The sequence below is a fragment of the Streptopelia decaocto genome, assembly GCF_964273445.1.
Source record: "Streptopelia decaocto genome assembly, chromosome: 18".
In the NCBI taxonomy this organism is placed as follows: domain Eukaryota; kingdom Metazoa; phylum Chordata; class Aves; order Columbiformes; family Columbidae; genus Streptopelia; species Streptopelia decaocto.
This window is the reverse complement of record NC_138673.1, coordinates 5,325,742-5,348,025: the sequence shown is the minus strand read 5'-3', so window position 1 is coordinate 5,348,025 and position 22,284 is coordinate 5,325,742. Positions and strand designations below refer to the sequence as shown.

The 22,284-nt window shown below is 53.8% G+C and overlaps 1 protein-coding gene across 1 annotated transcript; it reads right to left on the bottom strand.

Moving 5' to 3' along the window:
• Positions 1–801: 801 nt before the first annotated feature.
• On the bottom strand, positions 802–16,947 carry MMP28 (matrix metallopeptidase 28). Its single transcript, XM_082068539.1, has 8 exons — positions 16,815–16,947; positions 9,370–9,449; positions 8,563–8,726; positions 5,634–5,855; positions 4,946–5,191; positions 4,375–4,524; positions 3,700–3,867; positions 802–2,602 (listed from the first exon to the last, which is right to left on the bottom strand). Exons 1-8 carry the CDS (start codon positions 16,896–16,898, stop codon positions 2,208–2,210), a joined length of 1,509 nt encoding a protein of 502 aa, XP_081924665.1. The 5' UTR covers positions 16,899–16,947; the 3' UTR covers positions 802–2,207.
• Positions 16,948–22,284: the final 5,337 nt, after the last annotated feature.

The following is a 22,284-nucleotide window of genomic DNA, read 5'->3' as shown; positions in this document are numbered from 1 at the left end:
GGGACAATGATCTGCTGCTTCTCTGCAGAGCTGCAGGTGTGGAGTAGCCCTGGGGTGCAGATGGACCTGTGAATCCTCCTGTCTCCAAAAAGCAGTACATGGAGCATAAGTCAGGCTGCTCCTCTGACCCTTCTCAAAGGCCAGAGCAGATGTCTTGACAGCAAGACTTCATCCAGCACCAGCCTTCTGCATCCATGTCCCGTCACGCTGCAGAGCCCACAGCTAGCAGCAGCCAAAGGGCTGGTGAGATGCAGCCGGAGGCAGGACCGATCTCTACAAACATTGCGACACCACACACACCAGCCAGTGGGTCCTTCCCCTGCAGGAAAAGCACTCCGGCGTGTCGCGGCATGAAGCAAAGCAAACAGGAGCAGCAGGGAAGGTTTCAGGGTGCTCCCTGTCCCGCTGGAGGTAAGGACCTGCCTTCACACACCACGATGGGCTGGAGCGAAGGTGGAGACCTGGAGGAAGCCCATCAGCATTAATTCATCCTCCACGCTAGGAGAAAAACCCATTAACACATCCCAAGGTGTGGAGAAATTCTCAGTAATTTGGGATGGAGCAAGGAAGAGCATTTCCATGTTTTCTTCACCATCAGCATCATCACCATCAGCAAGTTTGCGGTGGGATCTATCTCCCTGGTTTGATCCAGCAAGCATGAAAGCTGCGGCCACATCCAGCAATGCCCACTCCAGCCTCAAACACACACATGCATCTTAACTACAGCCCTTTCAAGAAACAGGAGATTGACTTGAAAAAAAATACGAAAGTGTGACATAAAAACAAGCAGAAAGCCCAAAATCACATATCCAGAGGTTCATTTTATTTGCCATCAGGTCTCCAAGCCCTTGGGACCCCCTGCAAGCAGTGTTGCCTTATTATCATTCAATTCAAAATAAAAATGACGCAGCCCCGTTTCTTTGGCAACATTGAAAGTCCCCTGAGATTTTAAGCCATGAGCAGATGAGTCCCCATGTCCGTGTCTGTGCAGAAAGGGCTCACTCACAAATATTACAGAGAACGGACAGAACTGCCCATGTTAACTCCCATCCTGCCAAATCCACATCTCAGCTGGCACCTGGCAGCACCAAAAGCCCTTTGCAGCCGTGACTTGGTGCACAGGAGCCAGCGGCGTTTCCAGGTGGGGAGCCTGCTTTGAGAAAGGAATGAGGATTATGCAGCCGAGTTGTCCTCATGAGCCTGCGTGCACAGACATGTCCGTCTGTCCTGCTCACCCACTCTTCTTCCCCTCCTTCCCCAGTAATATTTCAACCCTGTTCATCCAACTGTGGCAGAGGGGCACAGGACTCAAAAATATGTTGATTTTTCCTCTTGCAGAGGCAGAGCAGAGGACAGACCCTCTCTCTGTACACAATGGCTGTGAGGTGAGCACAACCCTTAGTAGACACCGGAGAATCCCCTGACTCATCGCAAAGCCGAGCTGCAATGCTCCTGCACAGCGACATTGGCAGCAGCTTAGCTCCACCTCCCACCTCGTTTCACCCCAAAGAGCCTCCTACACCAAAACCCTCTGTTTTCTACCCAAAAAATCCCGTGGTGTGGGTGTCTCCAGCAAGCCCAGCAAAGCACCTGTTCCCCACCCAGGTGCGACTTCCATCCCCAGGGCAAGGGATGGGATGAGGCAGGAGTGGGGCTCTGCCAACACAGAGGGGGCAAAGCTCAACATGGACCCGTATTTTTGTCCAAATGTCTCTTTTCTTTTTGTTTTAACAAGGAAACATTCTCAGTCTCTTATTTAAAAGCACCCGAGCTCCAAACCAGGCAATGGTGAGGCACTTCTCTGCCTGGTCATGGGAAAACAACAGCTGAAGTATCAACAAACCCCAGTCCCAGTTTGAAAATAAATGCGTAACGATATCCTGAACATGAACAGAAATGGTGTGTTTGCAGTCTCCATGGCTTATACCTTCTTTTGTGGTCTTTTTTGATAAGAAAATGGTCTCCCAAAGCTTTCAGCCCACCTGGCCGTGGCAGACTCTCCTGAGCTGATGGTTGCCCTGTCCTGGCTGCATCCCAGGGCATCGCTCCACCATCCCATGGCTCCCACCATCCGCGGGCATCCCCGACCTGCTGGTCCCTGCCCAGCCGTCCCCAGACAGGAATCCAGAGTCACATAAAGAGGGACCCAGACAGCAGTGAGCAAGGTGGGGGTCAGCCCCCACCAGTTTTGTCCCGGTACACTCTGCTCAGAAGAGGACCTGCCCACTGTTGGCATCCCAGCAGCCCATCCAGGGCAGCTGGGTGGCCCATTTGCCAGTGGCCACCACTTGTAGCTTTGCCCGGTCAAATTGCCAGTACTGGTCATCCCGAAAGAAGTAGATGAAGCCGTCACGGTGGGTGAGGGCACCCGCTGTGCCGGGGGGCAAACCCTCCCAGTCCCGCAGGCTGCGGGGGTAATAAGGCTCCACACTGAGGGTCTCCTCGCTCACCACGAAGTATTTGGCTCCTTTGAAGAGGACCAGGCGCCGGAGCTGCTGGAAGTAGAGCGCGGTGTCGGGGTGGCGTGGGAGGCCTCGGGCGCTGCATTTCTGGGGGAAACCTGCCTCCAAGGTGGAGCCCACGTAGCGCCAGCACCGGCCACCTGGGAGGAGCCGAGGAGAGGGGTTAGAGTCCCATCGCAGGACCAGCTCCAGGAGATGTGAAGGACTCAGCCCCGGGGCCAGCTTTCTAGCTCCGGAGATTGATCTGTGACATTCATCCCGCTGGTGGCCCAACCGGCACCACCGCAGGGCTGCCCCATAGAGCAGGCTGGCTGGGGAAACTGAGGCACGGTAGCTCAGGGGCCTGAAGGCAGGGAAAGGGACCGCCATGCACAGAGCCAGGTCACCATGCCATCTGTCAGCCCATGCTGCTTCCTTGCAAACATCCCTCTGCTCCTGCACAGTGAGCGGGACAGATGGACACAGACCCCTCCAGGGCTGAGACAACCGAGACCAGAACTGCAGCAGCAGGAATTGCAGTCGGGGCTGAGTGCTCGGCTGTCCCTGCAGAGCCCTGTCCCTGTGAATCAGGCAGACAAAAGCCCCTTTCTGCTCACAAGCCATGGCCTCACCCAGCCCCGGGGAGGGAGGGAGCAGTCGAGGGCTGTGGAAGGGAAAGGGGCTTCTGGCTCCCACCCAGCCACAGCAACAAAGCCCCTTTCTGACCAGCTGGTGACTGGTTTCCATTAAAAGCTGGGGCTGACCCTGGCAGCCGGGCTGCCTGGTTTGACCTTCCTGTACCCATCTGGACACAGCGTGTCACTGGGCAGCTTGTGGGTGGCATTTCAGCTCCCTGTGGCAGCTCAGCCCCCGGCACGGCACAAGGAACTGCATGCAGCGTGAAAATGCCAGAGTCCTCAGCTCCCCTGCGGCCACATGTCTTCAGGGAGCATTTTCTCCCAGGGACCCCAAAAGGGTTTGATGCATTTGGTTTTATTTTCAAACACAGGTGAGCACTGCTCTCCTGAATGGGTTAATGGGAAAACTGAGGCACAAGGGGGTGATATGCCCAAGGCCATATGGTTAATCTGTGGCAAGCAGTGAGCTCAGGGCTCCTGTGGGTTTTTGCACACTTGGCACCCAGTGACGCCCCAGCTCTGCACTGAGAGGGGACCAGTGGGTGGGGACAGGGGCAAGAGAACGTGCTCCAGGGCAGAGCAGCAGGCAGGAGCTGCTCTCCTGCCCACACCTCACCTACCTTTGAAGAAGTAAAATTTGCCACTGAGCTGGGACCAGGTGCAGGCGTCGATGCTGGGGGGAAGCCCAGGCCAGCGTGGCTGCAGAGGCTGCGGGCTGCTGGCATTGCCACTCGCCGTCACCACCCAGTAGTGGCTGCCCTTGAAGATGTAGAGGTTGTGATCCGCATCTGTGGGACAGATGGAGGATTGAGGAGGTCCCAGGTGAGAAACCTCATCCCACCTCCCAGCCATGGCTGCCTGGTCACCTCTCCTCCCCACACAGCTACTCGGTGCTTCAGGGATGCTCTGGTTTTGGAGGTTCCCTTCTGCTTGGCTTTCATAATCCCCTCCGCTCCAGCCTGGAGAGGATAAAGCTGACCACAGCTCCCTCTCAAGGCTTGTCTTCCACATTTGAGCTCCTGCAGCAAATAAGCCTTGCCACAGCCCAAGTTTTAGGATGTTTTCCCCTTTCCCAACACACCAAGCCATTGCTGTGTCCTCGAGATGCTGCACTCAGCAACAGCGACGTGCATCAGTAATGCCACCAGCCCCAGGAGCGCATATGGGGCTGTGGACCCGCCAAACCCACCTTTCCCACCGCTGGAGCTTATCAGAGCAGAACCAGGCTGCTGCAGCACTGGGGCGAGCTGTGGGGGTGCATGTTTTGGGGGAGGGCTGCACAAACAGACACTCACCAGTGGTTATGGCATCAAAGAAGGAGTGACAGTAATAGGCGCTGAGGCTCTTCTGCTGCCGGTCCCCACCATAAAGGTCCACACTCCAGTCCTGGAAGTGGGTGAAGACCTTTCCCGGGAGCTGGATGGCCGAGCCCTTGGAAGGCTTCCCTGGGATGGAGCAGGGATTGGTGAGTTGTGGAGAAGGAAAACAGCTTTCCCCAGAGCACTGTGTGAGTGCAGGGCTGGGCGTCCATCCCAGGGCTCCAAACACTCCTTGTGCCACTGTCTGGTTCCTGTCCTGTTCTATATGGTGCTGGCAAAGACCCCTTGGTACCCCCAAAAACATGCACCAGTATTTCTCTAGTTGCCAACAAGCAGGCAGCAACTCCAATCACCCCCATCCTGGAGGACCTGGTACCCATCCCACGTGCTCCACCACATTTTCCTCACCAACCGCAACGCAATGGGGCCCATCCCCACCATGGCCATTGCATGTGGTCCTTTCCCCTTGCAGAGACCTCCTCCTCACTCCCCACCCCAGCAAACAACACCGGAGAAACCAAGGGATGCTTGGGGAAACCAGGCTCACCATACAAGTTCTGAACAGCCAAAATGTCATCCCAGCTGAGGACAAAATCCTTGCTGAGCTTCTTGTAGTAAGGAGACATCAGGGCGCTCTTGACGGGGGAGTGCTCCAGCCCCAGCGTGTGGCCGATCTCATGTGCCACCACGACGAACAGGTTTCGTCCTTTGCCGCTGTGCAGGGACCAGCGCTCAGCACTGTCAAAATGGGCTTCTCCGCGCCGGGGGAAGAAGGCGTGAGCCAGGGCACCTCCTGGGGACACGAGAGCTGTCAGGGACCATGGGGCAGCAGAGAACATCAAAGCCACCACAGTGACACATGCCAGGCAAAGGCTCAAGAAGAGAGAAAACCTAGGCTGGTTTGATGTTAAAAAGGCAAAGCATATCTGGAAGGAATAAGCTCAGGTTTGGAGGATGCCATCAGGGCAGGGAGAGCTTCTTGAAAGCTGTCAGCCTGATCCTATTATAAGCATCTCAACCGCCTTGCTGGCAGACCCAGGTTGCAGAGTTGGGAGTGAGGACCCCAAATCAGAAAGCAAACTGGTGCAAACTGGGAGGTGTCCTTGGTTAGAGGGACTGCAGGGGCAGAGCTTTGCCTCCATCACCCCCAGCCCATCACTGCCCCAGCCATCCTCCCTGCCAGGGAGGAGCCCACGTTGTAAAAGAGAAGCTTATGAGGTGGAAGCGACCAGCACCTGGTCCATCAAAAGCATTGTTGAGTCCATCGTTGTGGTCCCCATGAAAGAAGGTCAGGCGGATGTCGGCTGGGCCGTCCCGTGCTTCCCAGAACACCAGCGAGGACACGTTGCTCCAGAGCTCGAAGGCGGCTTTCACGGCCAGGCGCACCTCGTGCTGCGGCAGGTAGGACGGCCAGTTCACCACCCGGTAGGTCAGGTGCCGTTTGTACCACCTCCCACCTGCAAGAGGGACAATTTCAGCATGACGACAGGCACTTGGGCTTGTTCTTCCACCCCAGGGCTGCTTGTGAGGAAGAAAGCCTCCCAGAGCTGGGAAAAGCCATGGCTTTCCCAAGCTGAAGCTGAAAGTCCACCAGCAGCCTTGGCAGCCTGGACCTGAGAAGATGTTGCCTGGAAGCCCAGCTGGGGATAACCCAGTGGGGACAAACCACTGCTCACCATTCATTTTTAAAGCATCATTTTACCATCACCAAGGATCTTACTGCCCATGGTTTCCTCTGTCTTTTCAGGGGAGACACAGCCCCGATGCCACTGGGGCACACAGGGACAGCGATGAAGAGGACAAGCCCATGAGATCCCCTTAGGCTCCTCATCCTCCTCCCGCCATGCAGGGGTGCAAAGATGTGTGTTCCCACAGCCGTCCCACAGCATCACAGCTCCCTCCTCCTCCTCCAGCCCCCTCAGCAGCTGTGGAGACCCCGGGGCCCCCCAGTTACGTCTGGCTGGGGGTGTCCAGGACCAGGAGAGAAGCCATGGGACCACACTGGGAAGATGCAGGTGCCAGAGCCGCTGCCAAGGTGTGGGAGTGAGGACAGACCTCCAGCGGCTGCATCTGCTCCAGATGTGCAGGGAAACAGGGGGAACAGAGCCGGCAGCACGCCGGGACTTGCTGCTGTGGGTCTGCGCCAAGCCACTCGGCAAAGCTGGCTGACATCCCACCCCAGCTCACCCACCCTGGCCATGGGGACAAGCCCCATCAGCTCTGCTTCCTTCCACACTGGATTCTGAGCAGCCCACGGCAGGGACTGGATGGCTGCAGCCCTGAGAAAAAGCCCCAGCATCCTGCACTTCCCTGCAGAGAGGCAGAGCATCTCCAGGGGACACGGACAGACAGCACCCATGGGCAGGGCTGGGCGAAGGGAACTGGCTCCCAGGGAGAGGAAGGCTGGCTGGGTGCCACACGCAGCCGTGGAGCCCAGGACAATTGCAGGCAGGGAGTTCCCTGAGGAGAAACCCAGGACACTGCTGCCCCACGGGCCATCTGCTCCGTAAAGCGCAGCAAGGCAGCTAGAAGAAAGTCCTATTCCCAGTGCCCTTTGCTGCAGACCCCGCTTTCCAAACCCAGTCCCTTTCCAGAGGCAAACAGCACCTGTCCCCAAACCCTCCCAGAGAGCAGAAAGACATGGTTTCCAACTGCAGAGTGGCAGTTTGTTTAGAGGCACAGAGAGGGGCAGATACACCGGACCCCATCCACACAGGGACTCCACCTGCACCGCTAGGCTGGGCCCAATCCCGGGAACAGCAGGGGGGACAGATGCCCTCCCCAGCCCCACACTGGCCACTGCTGCTGGGATAACCCAGCCAGGAGGCAAAGCTCAGACGGGGTTGGCTATTGCCGCGCCTCGCACTGGGGTGCAAGTGTTGTCCAAAGCTGGTGGGACGATGGACACGGCGGCTGCCCAGCAAAGATACTGCTGGGTGGATAATAACAAAGCACTTTGCTGGCTCAGCTGCAGCGGCTTCCTGCTTCAAGTAGGAAAAACAGCCAATGTAGCACAAAGGCTCTGGCCTTCCTGGCCAGTGCCACCAGCCCTGCAGGCACCAATACGTCCCTGCTCCCACCCGGCTGCTCCCCGGCTCACTGCCACGGGGCATCCGCCAGCACCAGCCCAGTGGAGCAACAGCCGATGCCACACAGAGCCCTTCCGCACCTGGGCTCGGGGCTGCTGGGCATCTCTTGCCACCCACCCACAGACCACAATCCCCAAATATGAGCCCCACGAGCCGCAGGGCACAGGCTGCTGCTGTTTGCCCATCTCCTGCTGCATGTTCCCCCCTGGCTCTGCCCCCCAACCCGGGACGCATGAGACCCTCTGCCCAGGATGGTGCCTGCAAGGGCGATGCTGCACATCAGGGCTTTGGCAGGAAAGCCAGAGGCAGGAGGAGGAGGACGGGGTTGTCTCCTGGGGCCGTCCATTGCCAGCCCTGCCAGATGCAGAGACAGCCTGACACGGCACAGAGCCCTTTCTTAATCTCGTCTTCATTTTTCCCATGTCCTAAGTGCAGCTGGTCCCAGCCCTCTTGCTCTCTAGGAATCCAGTTACTCATCTGTAAGCCCAGGAGGCAGCTTGTGAGAGACAAGAGGCCCAATCCTGGATACAGAGGAGTAAGAGATGTTGCTCGGAGCAGAGTTAAACCTCTTAACATGGGTGAAACAACTCCCTGTGGCTGGGCGGCCCAGCATCAGCAGGTTTTGTGGTTAGTGCTGGGTGATTAACACACTTAGAAGTCTCAAAGCTCCGCAGAGCCTGGGCATGACTTCACCGCATGCCAGCCCCTGCCCTCTAGATCACACCACCACGGCTGTGCCGGGGGCCACAGTGACCTGACAGCTCCTCGGGAGATGTCCCGGCTCCCTTGACAGCAGTAAAACCACCCCAGAGGGCCAAATTTCCCCGCGGGTGGGAGCTGAATCTCTCTAATCCTTGCTGACACCAAGCCATGCAGAACAACTAAAAATAAAGAGGTTTAAAAACAAAGTGGTGCAAAATCCAGGCTCTGGATCCCATCCCATGCTGGGATGGACACTATGCCGCTGGGCTGTACCTCTCACCCACAATGGCATCTCCAGGAGCCGGGATAGCAGAGGTGGACTCTCAGCACTCCAGAACCCCAGACCCCACGGGGTTTTGGCTTCAGTGCTCACCGTGTGGCATGGTTTGTCGCCGGCGCCGGGCGGTAGATGCCTGGCGTGCCCAGGCACCACGGCTCTCCCCGTCGCCCGTGCCGCACCGCGGCAGGGCCATCTGATGGAGCGTGGGGGCATCCAGGACGCCGCTGAGCGGGAGGTGGGTCACCCGCTGGAAGTCCCTGGAAAAGGAAGGGAGATGTCAGCACCCACACTCAGATCCATCACCTGGGGGGTTCGGTTGCATTTGCGCCGGGTGTTTGAGCTGAGCCAGGGCTTCACCCAGCATGCTTCATGGCCCATCATCAGGAGCTGAAACAAGACGGATTTGCTTCTGCAACAATATCTGACCAGTGGGCCACCTCTTAGCAGGGCAAAAGCAGACAGGGGAGCCTAAAAAACGCCCTTTCTTGTTTTTAACCCCAGTTGTCTGACTTTGCACTTGACTTTGAACAGGGTCAGGCCAGGGATGCTCCCAGAGCCAATTGTGATCTCGACAGAAGTCCGGGCAGCGGCTGCCAGCTCAGCCCCCTGACACCTCCCAGCCATCCCCAACCTTGGCCTCACTACAGATATTATTATAAGGGGAGCACCGGGCCATAAAAGGCAAATAAAGCAGTGCAGAGAGGAGCTGGGCTGCCAGCAGTTGGCATCCAGCTGCGGGAGCTGGGTATGTACCAGCGTTTCCAAAAAGGATTGGTTGTGCTTTATCATCGGACCATGCAAGAGAGGGCTCCCAGCTGCAGAAATACACCCCAGCTGCAAAAAGACCCGGCAGCCGGAGCTGCTGCATTTGTGCTGCGGTTTTAAATAAAAGGCTCCTACCTCACCGCCTCCATGAACTCCGCGGGGCTGTGCGTGCCGGGCCCTGGGTCACTGAAATAGCCGTATTTCTCCAGGAACAGCTGCAAGAAGAGAGATGGGAGAGGCACAGCTCAGAGCACATGTTGGCTTGGGAGCAGGGGGGAAAAAGAGAGATTCTAAGGGAAACAGTGCTGCAAACACCGTGCTGTGCAGAAATGCCCAGTTATTTTTTTTCTGAGACCTCTGCACCCCAAGCAGCCGCCCCTCCTGTGCTCAGACAGGTTTATGTGTCTCCTCCTCCCCATCATTTTTGGCCACGATGTGATGCAGGCGTAGGAGGAAACATTGCCATTAACAGATCAAAAAATAACCCCTGCTGCCATGTCATCCGCAGCTAAAGGCTACCAAACCCACAGCTCTAATCCCCTCCGCTCAAAGCAATGATTAAAATAAAGGCTAAACTGCTGTGGACATGAGGAGGGTGGGGTGAGATGGGGTCAGCCTGCAGCCTCCCCCAGCCCCACGCAGGATGTGCTGCTGCAAAGCGAAGAGACTCCGGGGGCAATCCACCCTGCCAAACCATTCTTCTTCTTATCGGCCATTTGCATGGACGGAGATTGTTGCTCTGAACTTGCTCCAACATATAAATTGCATGTGAAAAGAAAATAAACCGTTTCCCTCTGCCCAGCCTGCGCTCCCAGCTTTCGAAGAGGTTAATAGCCGAGGTGGCAGGACTGCTCCCCACCCGCCTTCCCCGCCGCCGGGGACGTCTGGAGGAGACAAACAAGCCGCCCAGCATCCTGTTAGTGCAACAGAATCCGAGTTAATGGAATGAGGAATAACAAGTGAAAGTGGCTGCTCCGTTTCCCGCATCCCAAAGCAGGGATGGGCTGAGCACCAGGCCTGCCCTGGGACAGTGCGGCTGCTGCGTGCTGGAAAATGTGTGTTTTAAAAACCTCTTCCCTCCTTGCTCATCCTGGGTGGGGAGAAGAAGGGGGTCAGTGTTAACGTGCATGCAATTCTACTCCTGTCTGCCCACCTTTGTTGGGCAATTCAAGCCCCCCACCATGTCCCGTGGAGGTGACAATGTCACTATGTCCCTCCCCAGTGTGGGAGCACCGAGCTGGCCGCACTTTGTTGGTCACCTGGTGGGAGCAGGAGCAGTTTCTGGGTCTGGCAGCCCCAGGATTCGCCAGGGCCTCTCCCTCTCCTCCCACGCAAAGCCTCCGCTCGCTGTGAACAGTCATCTTTACGTCATCCCCGAACACGTCACCCTCTGCACCCACCACCTCCCCAGGGGCAGGGCAGGTACCTCATGTCCTCTGCCTGTTGCTCAGCCCTTTGTGAGCCCTCCCTGCCCCTTCCCACCCCTCATCCCCTCCAGCCACAGAGTTATCTCCTCCTTTATGCTCCTTCTACCTGGAAGATCCCCCTCCAGCATGGTTTCCTGCCACGACATGCTCCTCACACAGCCCCAGCCAAAAAATTTGGTGCCGTTTCCCACTGAACACATGAGCTGGAGGGAGCAGCATCTCTATGCAGCATCAGGCTCCGGTCCCCGCGAATCAAGATGAATCGGGTGTAAGAGCAGACAAGAGCATCGGTTTGTCTACCAGGCAAAGCCACAGCATCTCTGCCCGGGGATGGAATGTATACCCTGGATACATCATCTCCCCATCCCCACTGGGATAACCCCTCCCTTTACATGGGTACCAGGAGGCAAAATACAGCAGTGACTGGGGATGCTCACACAGGGAAGGATACAGGAATGGGGGGAGATTCCCAGGGACGGGGTGTCAGGGAGACTGGGTGCCCCTGAGGGAGGAGGAGGTATCTGGCCTCTTTCTCAGTTGTTCTGGTTTTATAACATTCTCCTTGAGAATTAGAAAATCGTCAGCTACATATATGGACACGGGGTGATGATCTCCAGCGCTTACATCAGCGCAGATAAATGTGAGCTACAGAGCACCCAGGCAGAAAGTCCTGGGTCTCAAACCATGGCACAGTCTAAACCTTTTCTACCACCATTTGGCCTTCACTCAGCATCTAAAACATAACAACTTGAAGCTGTTTCCTCTCCTGTAACCTAACACAATCCCATTCTTAAAGCATGAAAATGTTTTTTTCCCCACCATGATCTCATGAAGGCTTGAAACCCCATCTGGACAAGTCAGGGTACGTGACAAAAAAGCACCCACTATCACAGCAGCTGCTTTTGACCAGCACCAAAATGTACACACACCACTGGCTTTATGACTCCTGCCCAGATCCCCTTGAGCTTTGAAAATCCAACCAAAGCAGCACTTTCTGCCCCATGTTGTGTTGAGGTTCTTGCACACAGGCACCAGCTCTCCAGCTGTAAAACCACTCAGAGAAACATTATGACAGGTTCTAGATACAGTTATTGTGAGTACCAGGTGATGCCAGTCCTGGAAGCACAGAGCTGCAGGAGAGGGATGTGCTGATCGCCCATGTGCGAGTTATTTACCAGACAGCAGAGCAGACGAAGTCCCCTGGACTTTTCAGGGCGAGAGAAGAACCCAAGAGCCCTGTGCCACAGTGTCCTGTGCCTGAACCAGACCCCCTGTGCCCTGTACAACCCCCCAGAGACCAGCCAGGCTCTGGCAGGGCTGTGTGGCAGCTGCAACCAGCCCATTAAACCTCTCCAGAGGCTGCAATGCAAAGCCTGGCCCTGCTGGGAAACCCCCCTCCCTCCTACCCCAGATGGGGAAATGCTCTTTTCTATACAATGGGAAAAGCAAAACAGCAGGAAACCAAGAGCTGAGAGTTAATATGAAATATGCCCGGCTCCCTGTCTACACAAGGGAGGGAGAAGAGGAAAGGTCCAGCTGCCCGGGAGCCGGCGCCGGGGCAGAAAAAACCTTTGAGGCTGCAGCAGGGACAGCGGGAGGATGGACTGGGGAGATGGGGGGTCCCTTCCCATCTGAGGGCTCTGGTGGGGAGCTGGTCACAACCCTGGAAATCATCTCTTCTGAGAGCTAAAGCCAAAAAAATACCTTTCCCTCGACTGCAGGCATCCCAGGTGGAAGACAGCCAACAGCAAATACAATTAGACCTAGAAAATGGGATAACAATTAGAGAGCAGAGACAGCCGGCTCCAGTCCTGCCTGCCCCCTGCTCCAGACACTCAGCTCCTGGCGTCTTTCCACCAGTTAAATATCAGAGGAGCCTCACGTTGGGCTCCTGTTGACTGTGGTCCCTTCTGCTCTGCCTGGATGCAAACCCCATCTCTCCCTCCGTCCCACAGCAGCGGAGAGAAGCGATCCTGTCCTGCTGGAGCCTGCGCAACGGTTTCATGCTGCGGTTACAGAGGATGCCGGCCACAAGCTGCACCTCCAAGGTCTTCTTGTTTTTAATCACAACATGACAGCAGCCCAGCAAGCAAGCCCGGGTGGGTCCTCAGCCCCAGGCTCCATCCCGCATCATTTCACCACCAAGATGAACATGGGGGAAACCACAGCTCTGGCTTTTCAGCCTCAGTTTCCCCCCAGAGAACAGACACATGGAGAGTTGACCCCCGAGAACATGTTGGCACAACTGCAGAAGGAGCGGTGGCTCCTCCTGCCCATCACTGCCTTCAGAAGATGTCAAGGCATTTAAAAACATTCATTTATTTCCACTCTCCCAAGCCACATTCCTGCCTGCAGTCACAAGCCCTTAGGCAGAGCCCTTGTGTCTCTTTTGTTTAAGTGTGTGTATAAGCATCTATATAAATATTATATAGAGAGACACACAGAGACACACAAGAAGGGAGATTAGCAAGTACAGAGCTTGGTTGTCCTCCCACTGAAAAGACAGAAACCACACCAGCTAATTCTGTATGTTAATGACAGAGGCTGATTAAAACCCCAGGCCCTGCCTGGTTGCTGTGACGCTCCCCTGCTCTGACTAATCTGGCCCTAAAGGAACCTCCTCTCCCACCTACCCCTCCTCAAAACCTGCTTTAGCTGGAAATTATCTATTTTCCACTGAAGATGTGGAGCTGGGGAAACACTGTGCCCAGTGTATTTTAAACTTCTTTAGTTTTCACACGATCTCCTGAAGCTGAGACGGAGGGTCAGACAGCCAGGGACACAGCAGGTCTAACTAAAACCTCTCCTGGTTTGGGTAACCCAGATCTTTGGGATGCTGAACCGGAGCTGCCTCCCCATCTGCCTGGGCAGGAGAGATGCTACAGGACAGGAATAATAAATATTGCATCACTTGGAGGGAAACAAAAGCCATAAAACGTGCTGGGCTCTGTGTTGCCTGCCTGCAGGGCTGGCAGATCGCTCCAGTTGGTTGTGTGTTAAATACAGGAATATCTCATCAGTAAGTACTACAATTCACCCCTGTACTTGAAACCAGCTCCCAGCTTTGCCCCAGCACCTCAAGCCCTGGGTGGCGCTGAGCTGCAAAACTCCCAGCAGCACCAAAATGCACCAAATCTATCCAAATGTGACCCAAAGCACTTGGGGAAAACAGGGGAAAACACCGCGCTTGGCCAAACCTTCCTGCGAATACCAGAGCGGCTGACAAACCAGTTTGGTAACGCAGACTGGTTGTGCTTTCATGTCTAAGGAGAGAAAGGAAACAAAATGCTTGGTCTTGGCCCTCCATGGGGATGGGAACGGGGGAAAGCCCGCTGCCTGGCGGGCGTTATTGGGCGGAACAAGCAGGGATTGTTTTTGGGGAGAGCAGGGAAGAAAGCGGGGCTGTTCGGGCGGCGGTGACTCATGTTAATCACACTGGGGGTTCGCCGGGTGCCTCGGAACCGCCTGCCGCATCCTGCCGTGATCTCAGGGGTTTTCCACGCTCTCCCCAGCCAGCAGAGCCCAGCAGTGCCTCACCAGGGGGATGGCACCCGAGAAACTCCTCCTCCTCTCCCCACTCCTTGTATCACCCTGCTGAGGCTGAACAGCAGGAATTTTTCCCAGGAAGAAGGTTTTTCTTCCTGCTGTTTCAATCAGAGGGAAAATGTGGGGATCCCAGGTGACCCCCAAGCCCCACCACGTGTTGGGTGGTACCCAGAGCTGCTCACTCCGCCCTCAGCATCACAACTGGCTGACCCCTCCATAAAGGGGCTCATCTGGACACGGGAGCATTTCTCAGCATAAATAGAGCCTATGATTAATGCAAGCCTTGGGTTTCTGATGGGGAAAAGTCAGAGGCCACGTGCCACTGCAAGAGAGGGAGAAGAAGGGCAGGAGGGGACAAAATAAACATCAGAAATGAGAATGTCTCACTCCGCATTTCCATCCTTGCTTTTCTCCGATTTTTAACCAGTTTTTCTTCAGACCTGTCGGTTCACACGCAAACCACCACAGGGACGTTATTGTCCTTTGTCCTTGGCACCGCCAGCCCTGGGCCACGCTCCTCACTCCCAGCGCGGGGTGAGGTCTCATGTGCCACGGATTTTACACAATTTCCTGGGGATCAGGGGGACTTGGGCATTTCCACACACCCAACTGCTGTCCTGAGCACAGCCCAGCCAGACACCAGCTCTGCCAAACTACGTGCTATCCAGCATCGAACCTTCTCCTGCCTGGAGCTGCAGATAACAAGATGATTTAATGTACAAATGTTTCAAATTAAATCTCCAAATTTTTCTTCTTTTTTTTTTCATGTAGCTGCAATTGATATAAATGCAGTGGAAACAAGGGCACAAGCCAGTAAAACAACTCAACTGGGCATTTTCTCAGACTTTCACATCTAAGTTTACACAAACCATTGTTCCTAATGTTGACTACTTTAAAAGCAATAAAAAAAGCTTTAAAAGCAAAGCCTGGCAGCGCTCTGAAAGCCACAAGTAACAAGAACTATTTGATGTTATGTGAGAATTTCAACTTCATCTTAAAAGCAAAATTAACTCCTCGGTTTATTTAAACAAATTTTCTTACCCCAGTTTCTAAGCATTTCCATTTTATACATTGTCCCAAAGGCCCTGGCCAGCACAGCACAGGGCACTGGGGAAACTGAGGCAGGGAGACAGGAAAGTCGCTTGCCTGGCACCTCTGTGCTGGGATCTGCCACAATCCTGGGATCTGCTCTGAGGCGTCATGGGAAAAAATCTCAGAAGTCACCAATAAGGAATCAAAAGCCAGACCAGGCCTTTTGAAGCTCTCACCCCCCCATAAGCTGGTTTTCTTTCTAAACTGAACTTTGAATTTTTGATTTTCTGAGCATTACAAATTTTGGAGATTTTTTTTTTTTCCAGGTGGCATGAGGTTTGTGCACACTGGGGCAAGCACAAGTATAAATCACCTCTTTGAAACAGCTTCTCCCAGCATAAGAAGCCTGCACATTAAAACAAGCCTCCGAGCACTTATGTGCACTTTTCAACTTCAAGGATGTGAAAAATCCCAGTTAATTCACCAGGACTTGCTGGGGTTTTAACATCAAGCATCTGTGCAAACACATGTTGGACCGATACCTAAACAAGAAAAAATCCACAACATGAACCTTTGTTCACCAGCCAAATCTCACACCTTGTCCTCCCAAAACAAACACGAACGGAGGGCAGGATGTCGTGACAATGATACGGTGACAAACAGAAGAAACCCAAACAGAGGCAATAGGGACAGCCCTGGTGAGAGGCAGGGGAGGGGCAAGAACGGCTTTTGTCCCATCCTGATTCGCTGTGAGATGGAATGGCTTCCTCGTGTAGGACTTTCATTGTTGTTGGAGATACATAGAAGGGTAGGTTTGCAGATGTACATCACCTTTAGGGACACATTTCCACATACAGCATGCATGGGAATGCACACACCTTGGTGCTCCAAGCACAATCCTACAGCACAGGCACATCTCCAGCAGGCACAGCCATACACTTGCACCATGCACACACACCTCTGGCACAGACACACCACCAGCACACAGTCATGAAGCTGCGGCTCACACACACACGGCAGCAGCACGCAGGGCTCATTCTTGTCATCCACGGGCACACACCTGTGCCGTGCACGTCTGTGCCATGCACACACCTCGAGCACCCATGGCACACAGCTACAGCATGGGTGCACATGCATTGGGCACCCATGGACACACACCTGTGGTGTGAACGTGCCTCGGGCACGCGTCCACACAGCTACGGTGTGGGCACACCTATGGCAGACACATATTTGTGGTACACACACATCTATGGCACAGGCACAGCTATGGCACACACGCATCTATAGCACAGGAACATCTATGTCACACACACATAGCTATGGTGTGGGCACACCTATGGCACACGCACACCTGTGGCATACATACACCTATGGCACACACGCACTTGTGACATACACACAGCTATGACACATGGCCACCTATTACACACACACCCCTATGGCACACGCATCCCTATAGCAGAGCCACACCGGGGCACACTCACCCCCCGGCCGGGCACAGGACAGCCCGCGGCAGCTCCTGCGCCCCAGCCCGCCCGCTCCCGCTCCCGCTCCCGCTCCCGTTGCCGCTCGTACCTCCGCCTCCCGCCGCTGCCGCGGGGCCGGTCCGGGCTGCGCCGCCGCCAGCAGCCCCAGCGCCAGGGCGGCCCGCAGCGCCATCCCGGCTCCGCTCCGCTCCGCGCCCAGCGGCACCGGCCGGCGCGGCCCCGGCTCGTCTCAACCCGGCCCGGCCCCGGGGGCGGCCCCGGCCCGGCCCAGCCCCGGCCGAGGGTTGGGCTCCGCCGGCGGCACCCGGGCGGCGGGGGCTCCCCCGGCACCCCCCCGTGCGAGCACAGCCCCGGTGCCTCCCTCCCCGTCCTGCGCGGGAGGAATGATCCCCTGTGCATCTTCCAGCCCCCTTTCCCAGCAGGGCGATGCCCCTTCCCCGCCACATCCCTCTCTTGCACACACAGACAGGTTTGTGAATGAGGGAAACAGAGCCGAGCTCAGGGCAAGGGGTAGCTGTGCCACTGGGACAAACCCCCTTGGGATCTTCAGGCCACCACAGCCCCATCTCCAGCCCTGGGGAAAGGCCGGAAGAGCTGCCCCACAGACTCACCCTGCACACAGCTCGCTCCAGCGTAGCTCTGAGAATGGATCCCTCTTGTTCTCCCAGGCCTGCTGAGCATCACTATTCACCCCAGCTATCACAGAGCGGGACACACACGGTGGCCACGTCACGATGTATCCTCACTGTGGGTTCCATCTCTCCGGGCTGGATGTGGAGCCAGAGCACGGGCAGGTTCATGTGCTGGGATGAACCTCCAGCTAGCTGCAGCACCTAGGCTTGAGCTTTGCCCAATTTGAAGCTACGGAAAAGAGGAGAAATCAAGTCCAGCTTTTCCTAAACCTGTGTTCATCTGTGGTCCAGACCACGCGGATGCAGAGCAGATGAGGGCTCGGACACAGGGGGTCCCTCTCCGACAGCAGCCACCACCAGCCACAAGCTCAGCAGAGCAGGAGGCTGGACAAGCAACCTACGCCTCCCCAGGGGTCTGGCAAAAACAACCCCACGCCTTAGATCAGCACACTCTCAAGCTTTACAAACTACCCCCCCACTCAGGGTTGTTGGTTTGCACTCCTTTTGCTTAAATTTTCCTCCTACACAAGGGATTTGGTCACCCATGGACAGCGAGGGGCCGTTTACCACCCAAGACAACATAATGCACGTGTCAGCATTGCAGCTCTCTTGCAACTCATACACAGCCCATGATCTTGTGGTTTCCACCGACAAGTTAACAACTCTGTTTACTCCCTGCAGTATTTTGTTTGACTATTTTGTTTTCATTTGACTAAAGCAAAAGGATGTTTTGATTCTGCTTTGGTTTTTGGGGGAAAAAAAATAGGATGTGACTTATATCTGCTTTTGTTTTTATGCCAGCTTCAACCACACACCTATTTCAAAGCTCGCAGGCCTCTTCCTCTTCTTTTTAATCATGCCAAAAGCTGAATTTACAGGAGCATCTGTTGAGTGCAGCTTGGAGAGATCCGCAGGGATCCTGTAACACACGGCTTTCAGCTGGACAGGGATTAGCCTGGCAAGCGGGATTCGAAGGAGCAAAGGATCCGCATAACATGGCAAAATAAGGAAGTTGCTGAGAGAAAAATACAGACGGGAGAAGTGAAGAAGGTCGCGGCTGGGCCAGTGAGCGCTGATGGACGGGCTGTGGGAGAGCACGGGGAGCGCTCAGCCTTGCTCCGGAGACCCACGGGCCAGCTGCCCCTCGCACAGGTCAGCCCCACGCTTCCTTGCAAAACAAGAGCGGCTCTGTCTGCAAACGCATCCGTGTTTGGTTCGTATCTAGGAAGCGACTGATCCATCTGCTCTTCCACTTAAGAATATGGATGATGAGAAAGTGACTGGCCGGGCGCCAGCAGGAGCAGGAAACTCCTTCCCCTGCGCATTGTAATGCGGGGAAGCGGCTGCAAGGGCACCTGCAGCCCCCGGAGCAGTTGGCTTTCCGACCTGGCATTTCCCCGGGGCTGCTGCATTAGTCCTTTGGGGATTTGGCATTCAGACAGAGAAGTACTCAGCCCAGCCTTGGAGATGCCAAAGCACAGCTCTCTGCAGACTTTTGGCTCGGGGTATAAAGATGTTTATCCAGCTGCTGTAATCAGAATGGTATCAGGAACAGAAAAGCTGTCTTGTGGAAAGGTGAATGGATTTCCACGTCTTTCAGCATTAGGTAAAAGCTCAGAGGTGGGGCAGAAGGAAGAGTTTGAATCCTTGTAACTTCTACCCCAAAACTGAAACCTGAGAAGATAAGCCTATGGCAAACAGCTGATGAAGTTTTACTAAAAAACATTATTGGAAGAGCATGATAAATACATCCATACAAGCCCTGGTTGCCCAAACATTCCCATTTCCTTGGGTTTCTAGACAAAATCCCGTCTCCCTCAAATTTAACGCAAAAGGTGTCAATCCAAGTCAGCTACCTAGATTTCAAACCCCTTTCCTAAGATGCCTCCACAGCTTGGACTGAAGGTTCCTAATTTAGTAACATGAGCATATTCACCTGAAAACCTCACGGAAAACTAAATGCCGTTATCAGAGAGATGGAGTCTGGAATCGGGAGGTTGTTTGTGGAGCCGTCGGGCAGCGAATCACTGCTCCCACAGAGGGGAGCTGCCAGAGCAGTTTATAAACCAACATTATGAAACCGCACTTCAGTGACGTGAAACTTCTCAGAGCAGCTTCTAATGTTTACCACAACCGATAAGCAAATAGCAACACCATTACTCCTCGGTGGCAAGTTTCTCCCCGGGATGGATGTGATGCACAAGAAGTGCCGGTCAAAACATCTTCAATGCCTCGCACTAAGAACACATTCAAGTTGTTCCTTTTAATCCACTCGAGATGCCGCCTCTGCAGAACAGTCATTCTTCGGATGTTTGCTGCTCGACACTGGCTGCAGCAGCTGGGGAGCAGTTGGGTGGCTCGCTGGGTGCCATGTCAAAAATGCTCATCCTGCTGCTCAAAGGTGGCCAGATCTGGGACCAGTTCAGATCAGACGGGCACAGGCACAGAACCAGCTGCAGGAGTCAAATTCTTCACAAAGCAGCTTCTGTTCCCCTGGCTTTAGCTCTCAGACGGGTAAAGGTTTTGTGCTTAGACACAGCTTTCCTGGCTACTTCATCTGTGCAGGGTAAGTTCTGACAAGTCAAAGGACTTTCCCTGTCCTTAATGTGTTAGATAAGAAATCTGTCTAGTCCAGTATCCTGTCTTCAATAGCCTCAGGAAAAGATACTTATCAGAAGGGTGTTTAGGAAAAAATGAAATGCAAAATCCATACGTACTTTCCTTGGCTTTACCTTTTGTGTGCAGAGCTCCCGGGAAGTCAGTGAGGTCTAGAGGCAGCATCCAGCTGGCAAACCCTCCTACAGATACATCAGCAAGAGTTGTGCTGCATTTGCCGGATCAGTTTGACTGAATCTTACCAGTTATTTGCTCAGATGGCTAAAACCATGCTTCCCTCTTTCTAGCATTGTAGTACCACCCGAGTTTCAGCAGACATCATCATGTTAGTATGAAAAATTGACTTTAAGTCCTTTTGCAACTTTGGGTGCATTCTGGCAGCTGTGTTTTATGACAACAGCTTTACAAGCAATTTCTACAGCAGCATTGGCAACATCATCTGCTGGGGACAACGTCACACGATCTCTTTGTTACCCTGGAAACAGGAATTATCATTTCTAGATGAGGCCAAGCAGCACTGGCTGAACTCTGGCCCCAAAACCCCAAAGACTCGAGCTGTTGGCTTCAGTCACAGGTTCCATATCTCTCCCTAGGACTGTGGAATTTCAGCCACTCATTAAGTTGCATTACTTCTTAGGGTGAGGTGGGTTTGGCTGTATAGAGTCAGCACAGAAATTATTTGGCTGTTTCTGAAATGGTTTAGCTATTTTTGTTGCATTTCAGCTCTGTAGCGATCACACGCCTCTCCTCCATCGGCATCCCTCCGTTACGCTTTTCTCCATAAAGTCATTGTTGAGCTTGGCAAGTGCTGGATGTGTTCTTATAAATAAACCACCAGCATTCCATACAGGACTGATTTCCAAGACCTCGCCATTTAGAAAATGATGGAGGAAGATGGAGATGGAGATGAAGGAAGCAGAGCACAGCTGTTCCCAGCTCAGCCCCAACTCCTCCTGCTGCAATGAGCTCTCTTGGTTTTCCATCTCCGGATGGATCTGCAGCCCTCTCTACTTAGTTCACAGTTTTGTTATAGGAAGTTCTACCAAATTCTCACAGAGCACCTACTGAAAATAAAAATAAAAGGCAGATCTTATGAATCCTATTTTGAATTTGATTCAGCTGTTGGTCTGTTAAACGATTACTTGTCAACAGGCACCTTCTGCACCTGTTAAAAAAAAAAAGCAATTTTAGTATCTATAAATCTCTGAGTCTTCGTATGAACAGTGCTGATGATTTGTAAAACAGCTTATCTGCATACAATTACAAGTAAACCTCTAGAAACAGGAGCAGCTAGTCGCAGCGCCAGCAGTGCTGACTTAAATATGCGACCTGCTCAGTTTATTTAACTAAATGCAGGAATACTCCCAGCATGACTGCAAGGCCCAGTATTTAAGAGCAGTCTGCTTAAGCAGAGTGCGAGAAGTTAACAGCAAATGTTACCACGTCAAATTAACTCAATCCTTAATATACTAGTTACTGATTTTTTTCTTTTAAGCCTTTTACTTTTCTTTTAACCTCAATCAAAGCTTATCCCGATGACTTTAGGCAGTGCAGAGAAACACCGCAGTGCTAAAGGACTACACAGAAACAGCTGGAGGGCAATGACGTAGTTAAATGGTCATCTGGGTTTACATCCTTCACAAAACGCCACTTCCCAGGCCTCTCTAAACTAATTTAACTCTCTCTACACCAAAAGCAACTAAAAAACACAGGCGCCATCAAACTAGTACCACCCGTTCTCTGACCTGATAGTTTTCCGCAAGACGAAGCAGCTGGTGAGGAAGGGGTCTTTGCTCTCTTAAAAACCGTGTTAAGAACATTTGTTGTGTTTTGCCATGATGCAGAATAGAACCAAACTCGAGGTGCAGGCCAAGGTGTTTGTGCAGCTCAGTGACCCAGTGCAGCTCTGGCAGGGATGGAACCTCAGGCAGTGACAGTCCCGCTGTCCTCAGCCATGTTCACCACTTCCCTCCTTCACCCCATCCAGCAGCCACCACCTCGGACCTGCCGACACAGCATGTGCGAGAGCATCCTCCAGCCCACTCCACTCAAAGCCATCGCACTGGCTTAAAAACATAGATACTCAAAACTTTTCTAAGTCTGGCTCATTTTTAACAGGACCAAGTTAGGAGTATCAACCCTCAGATCTCAAATAAATTCACTATCCGTTGTTTTGCTTAAGATTTGTCTACAATTTGCCTTTCCAAAGCCTCACCTACACATTAAGTTCTATAACATTACTAATACACATGTATCTCAAATTCCACTGTTCTAAGAGGAACAAGCTGCCCAGAATTTGCGACAGATGCG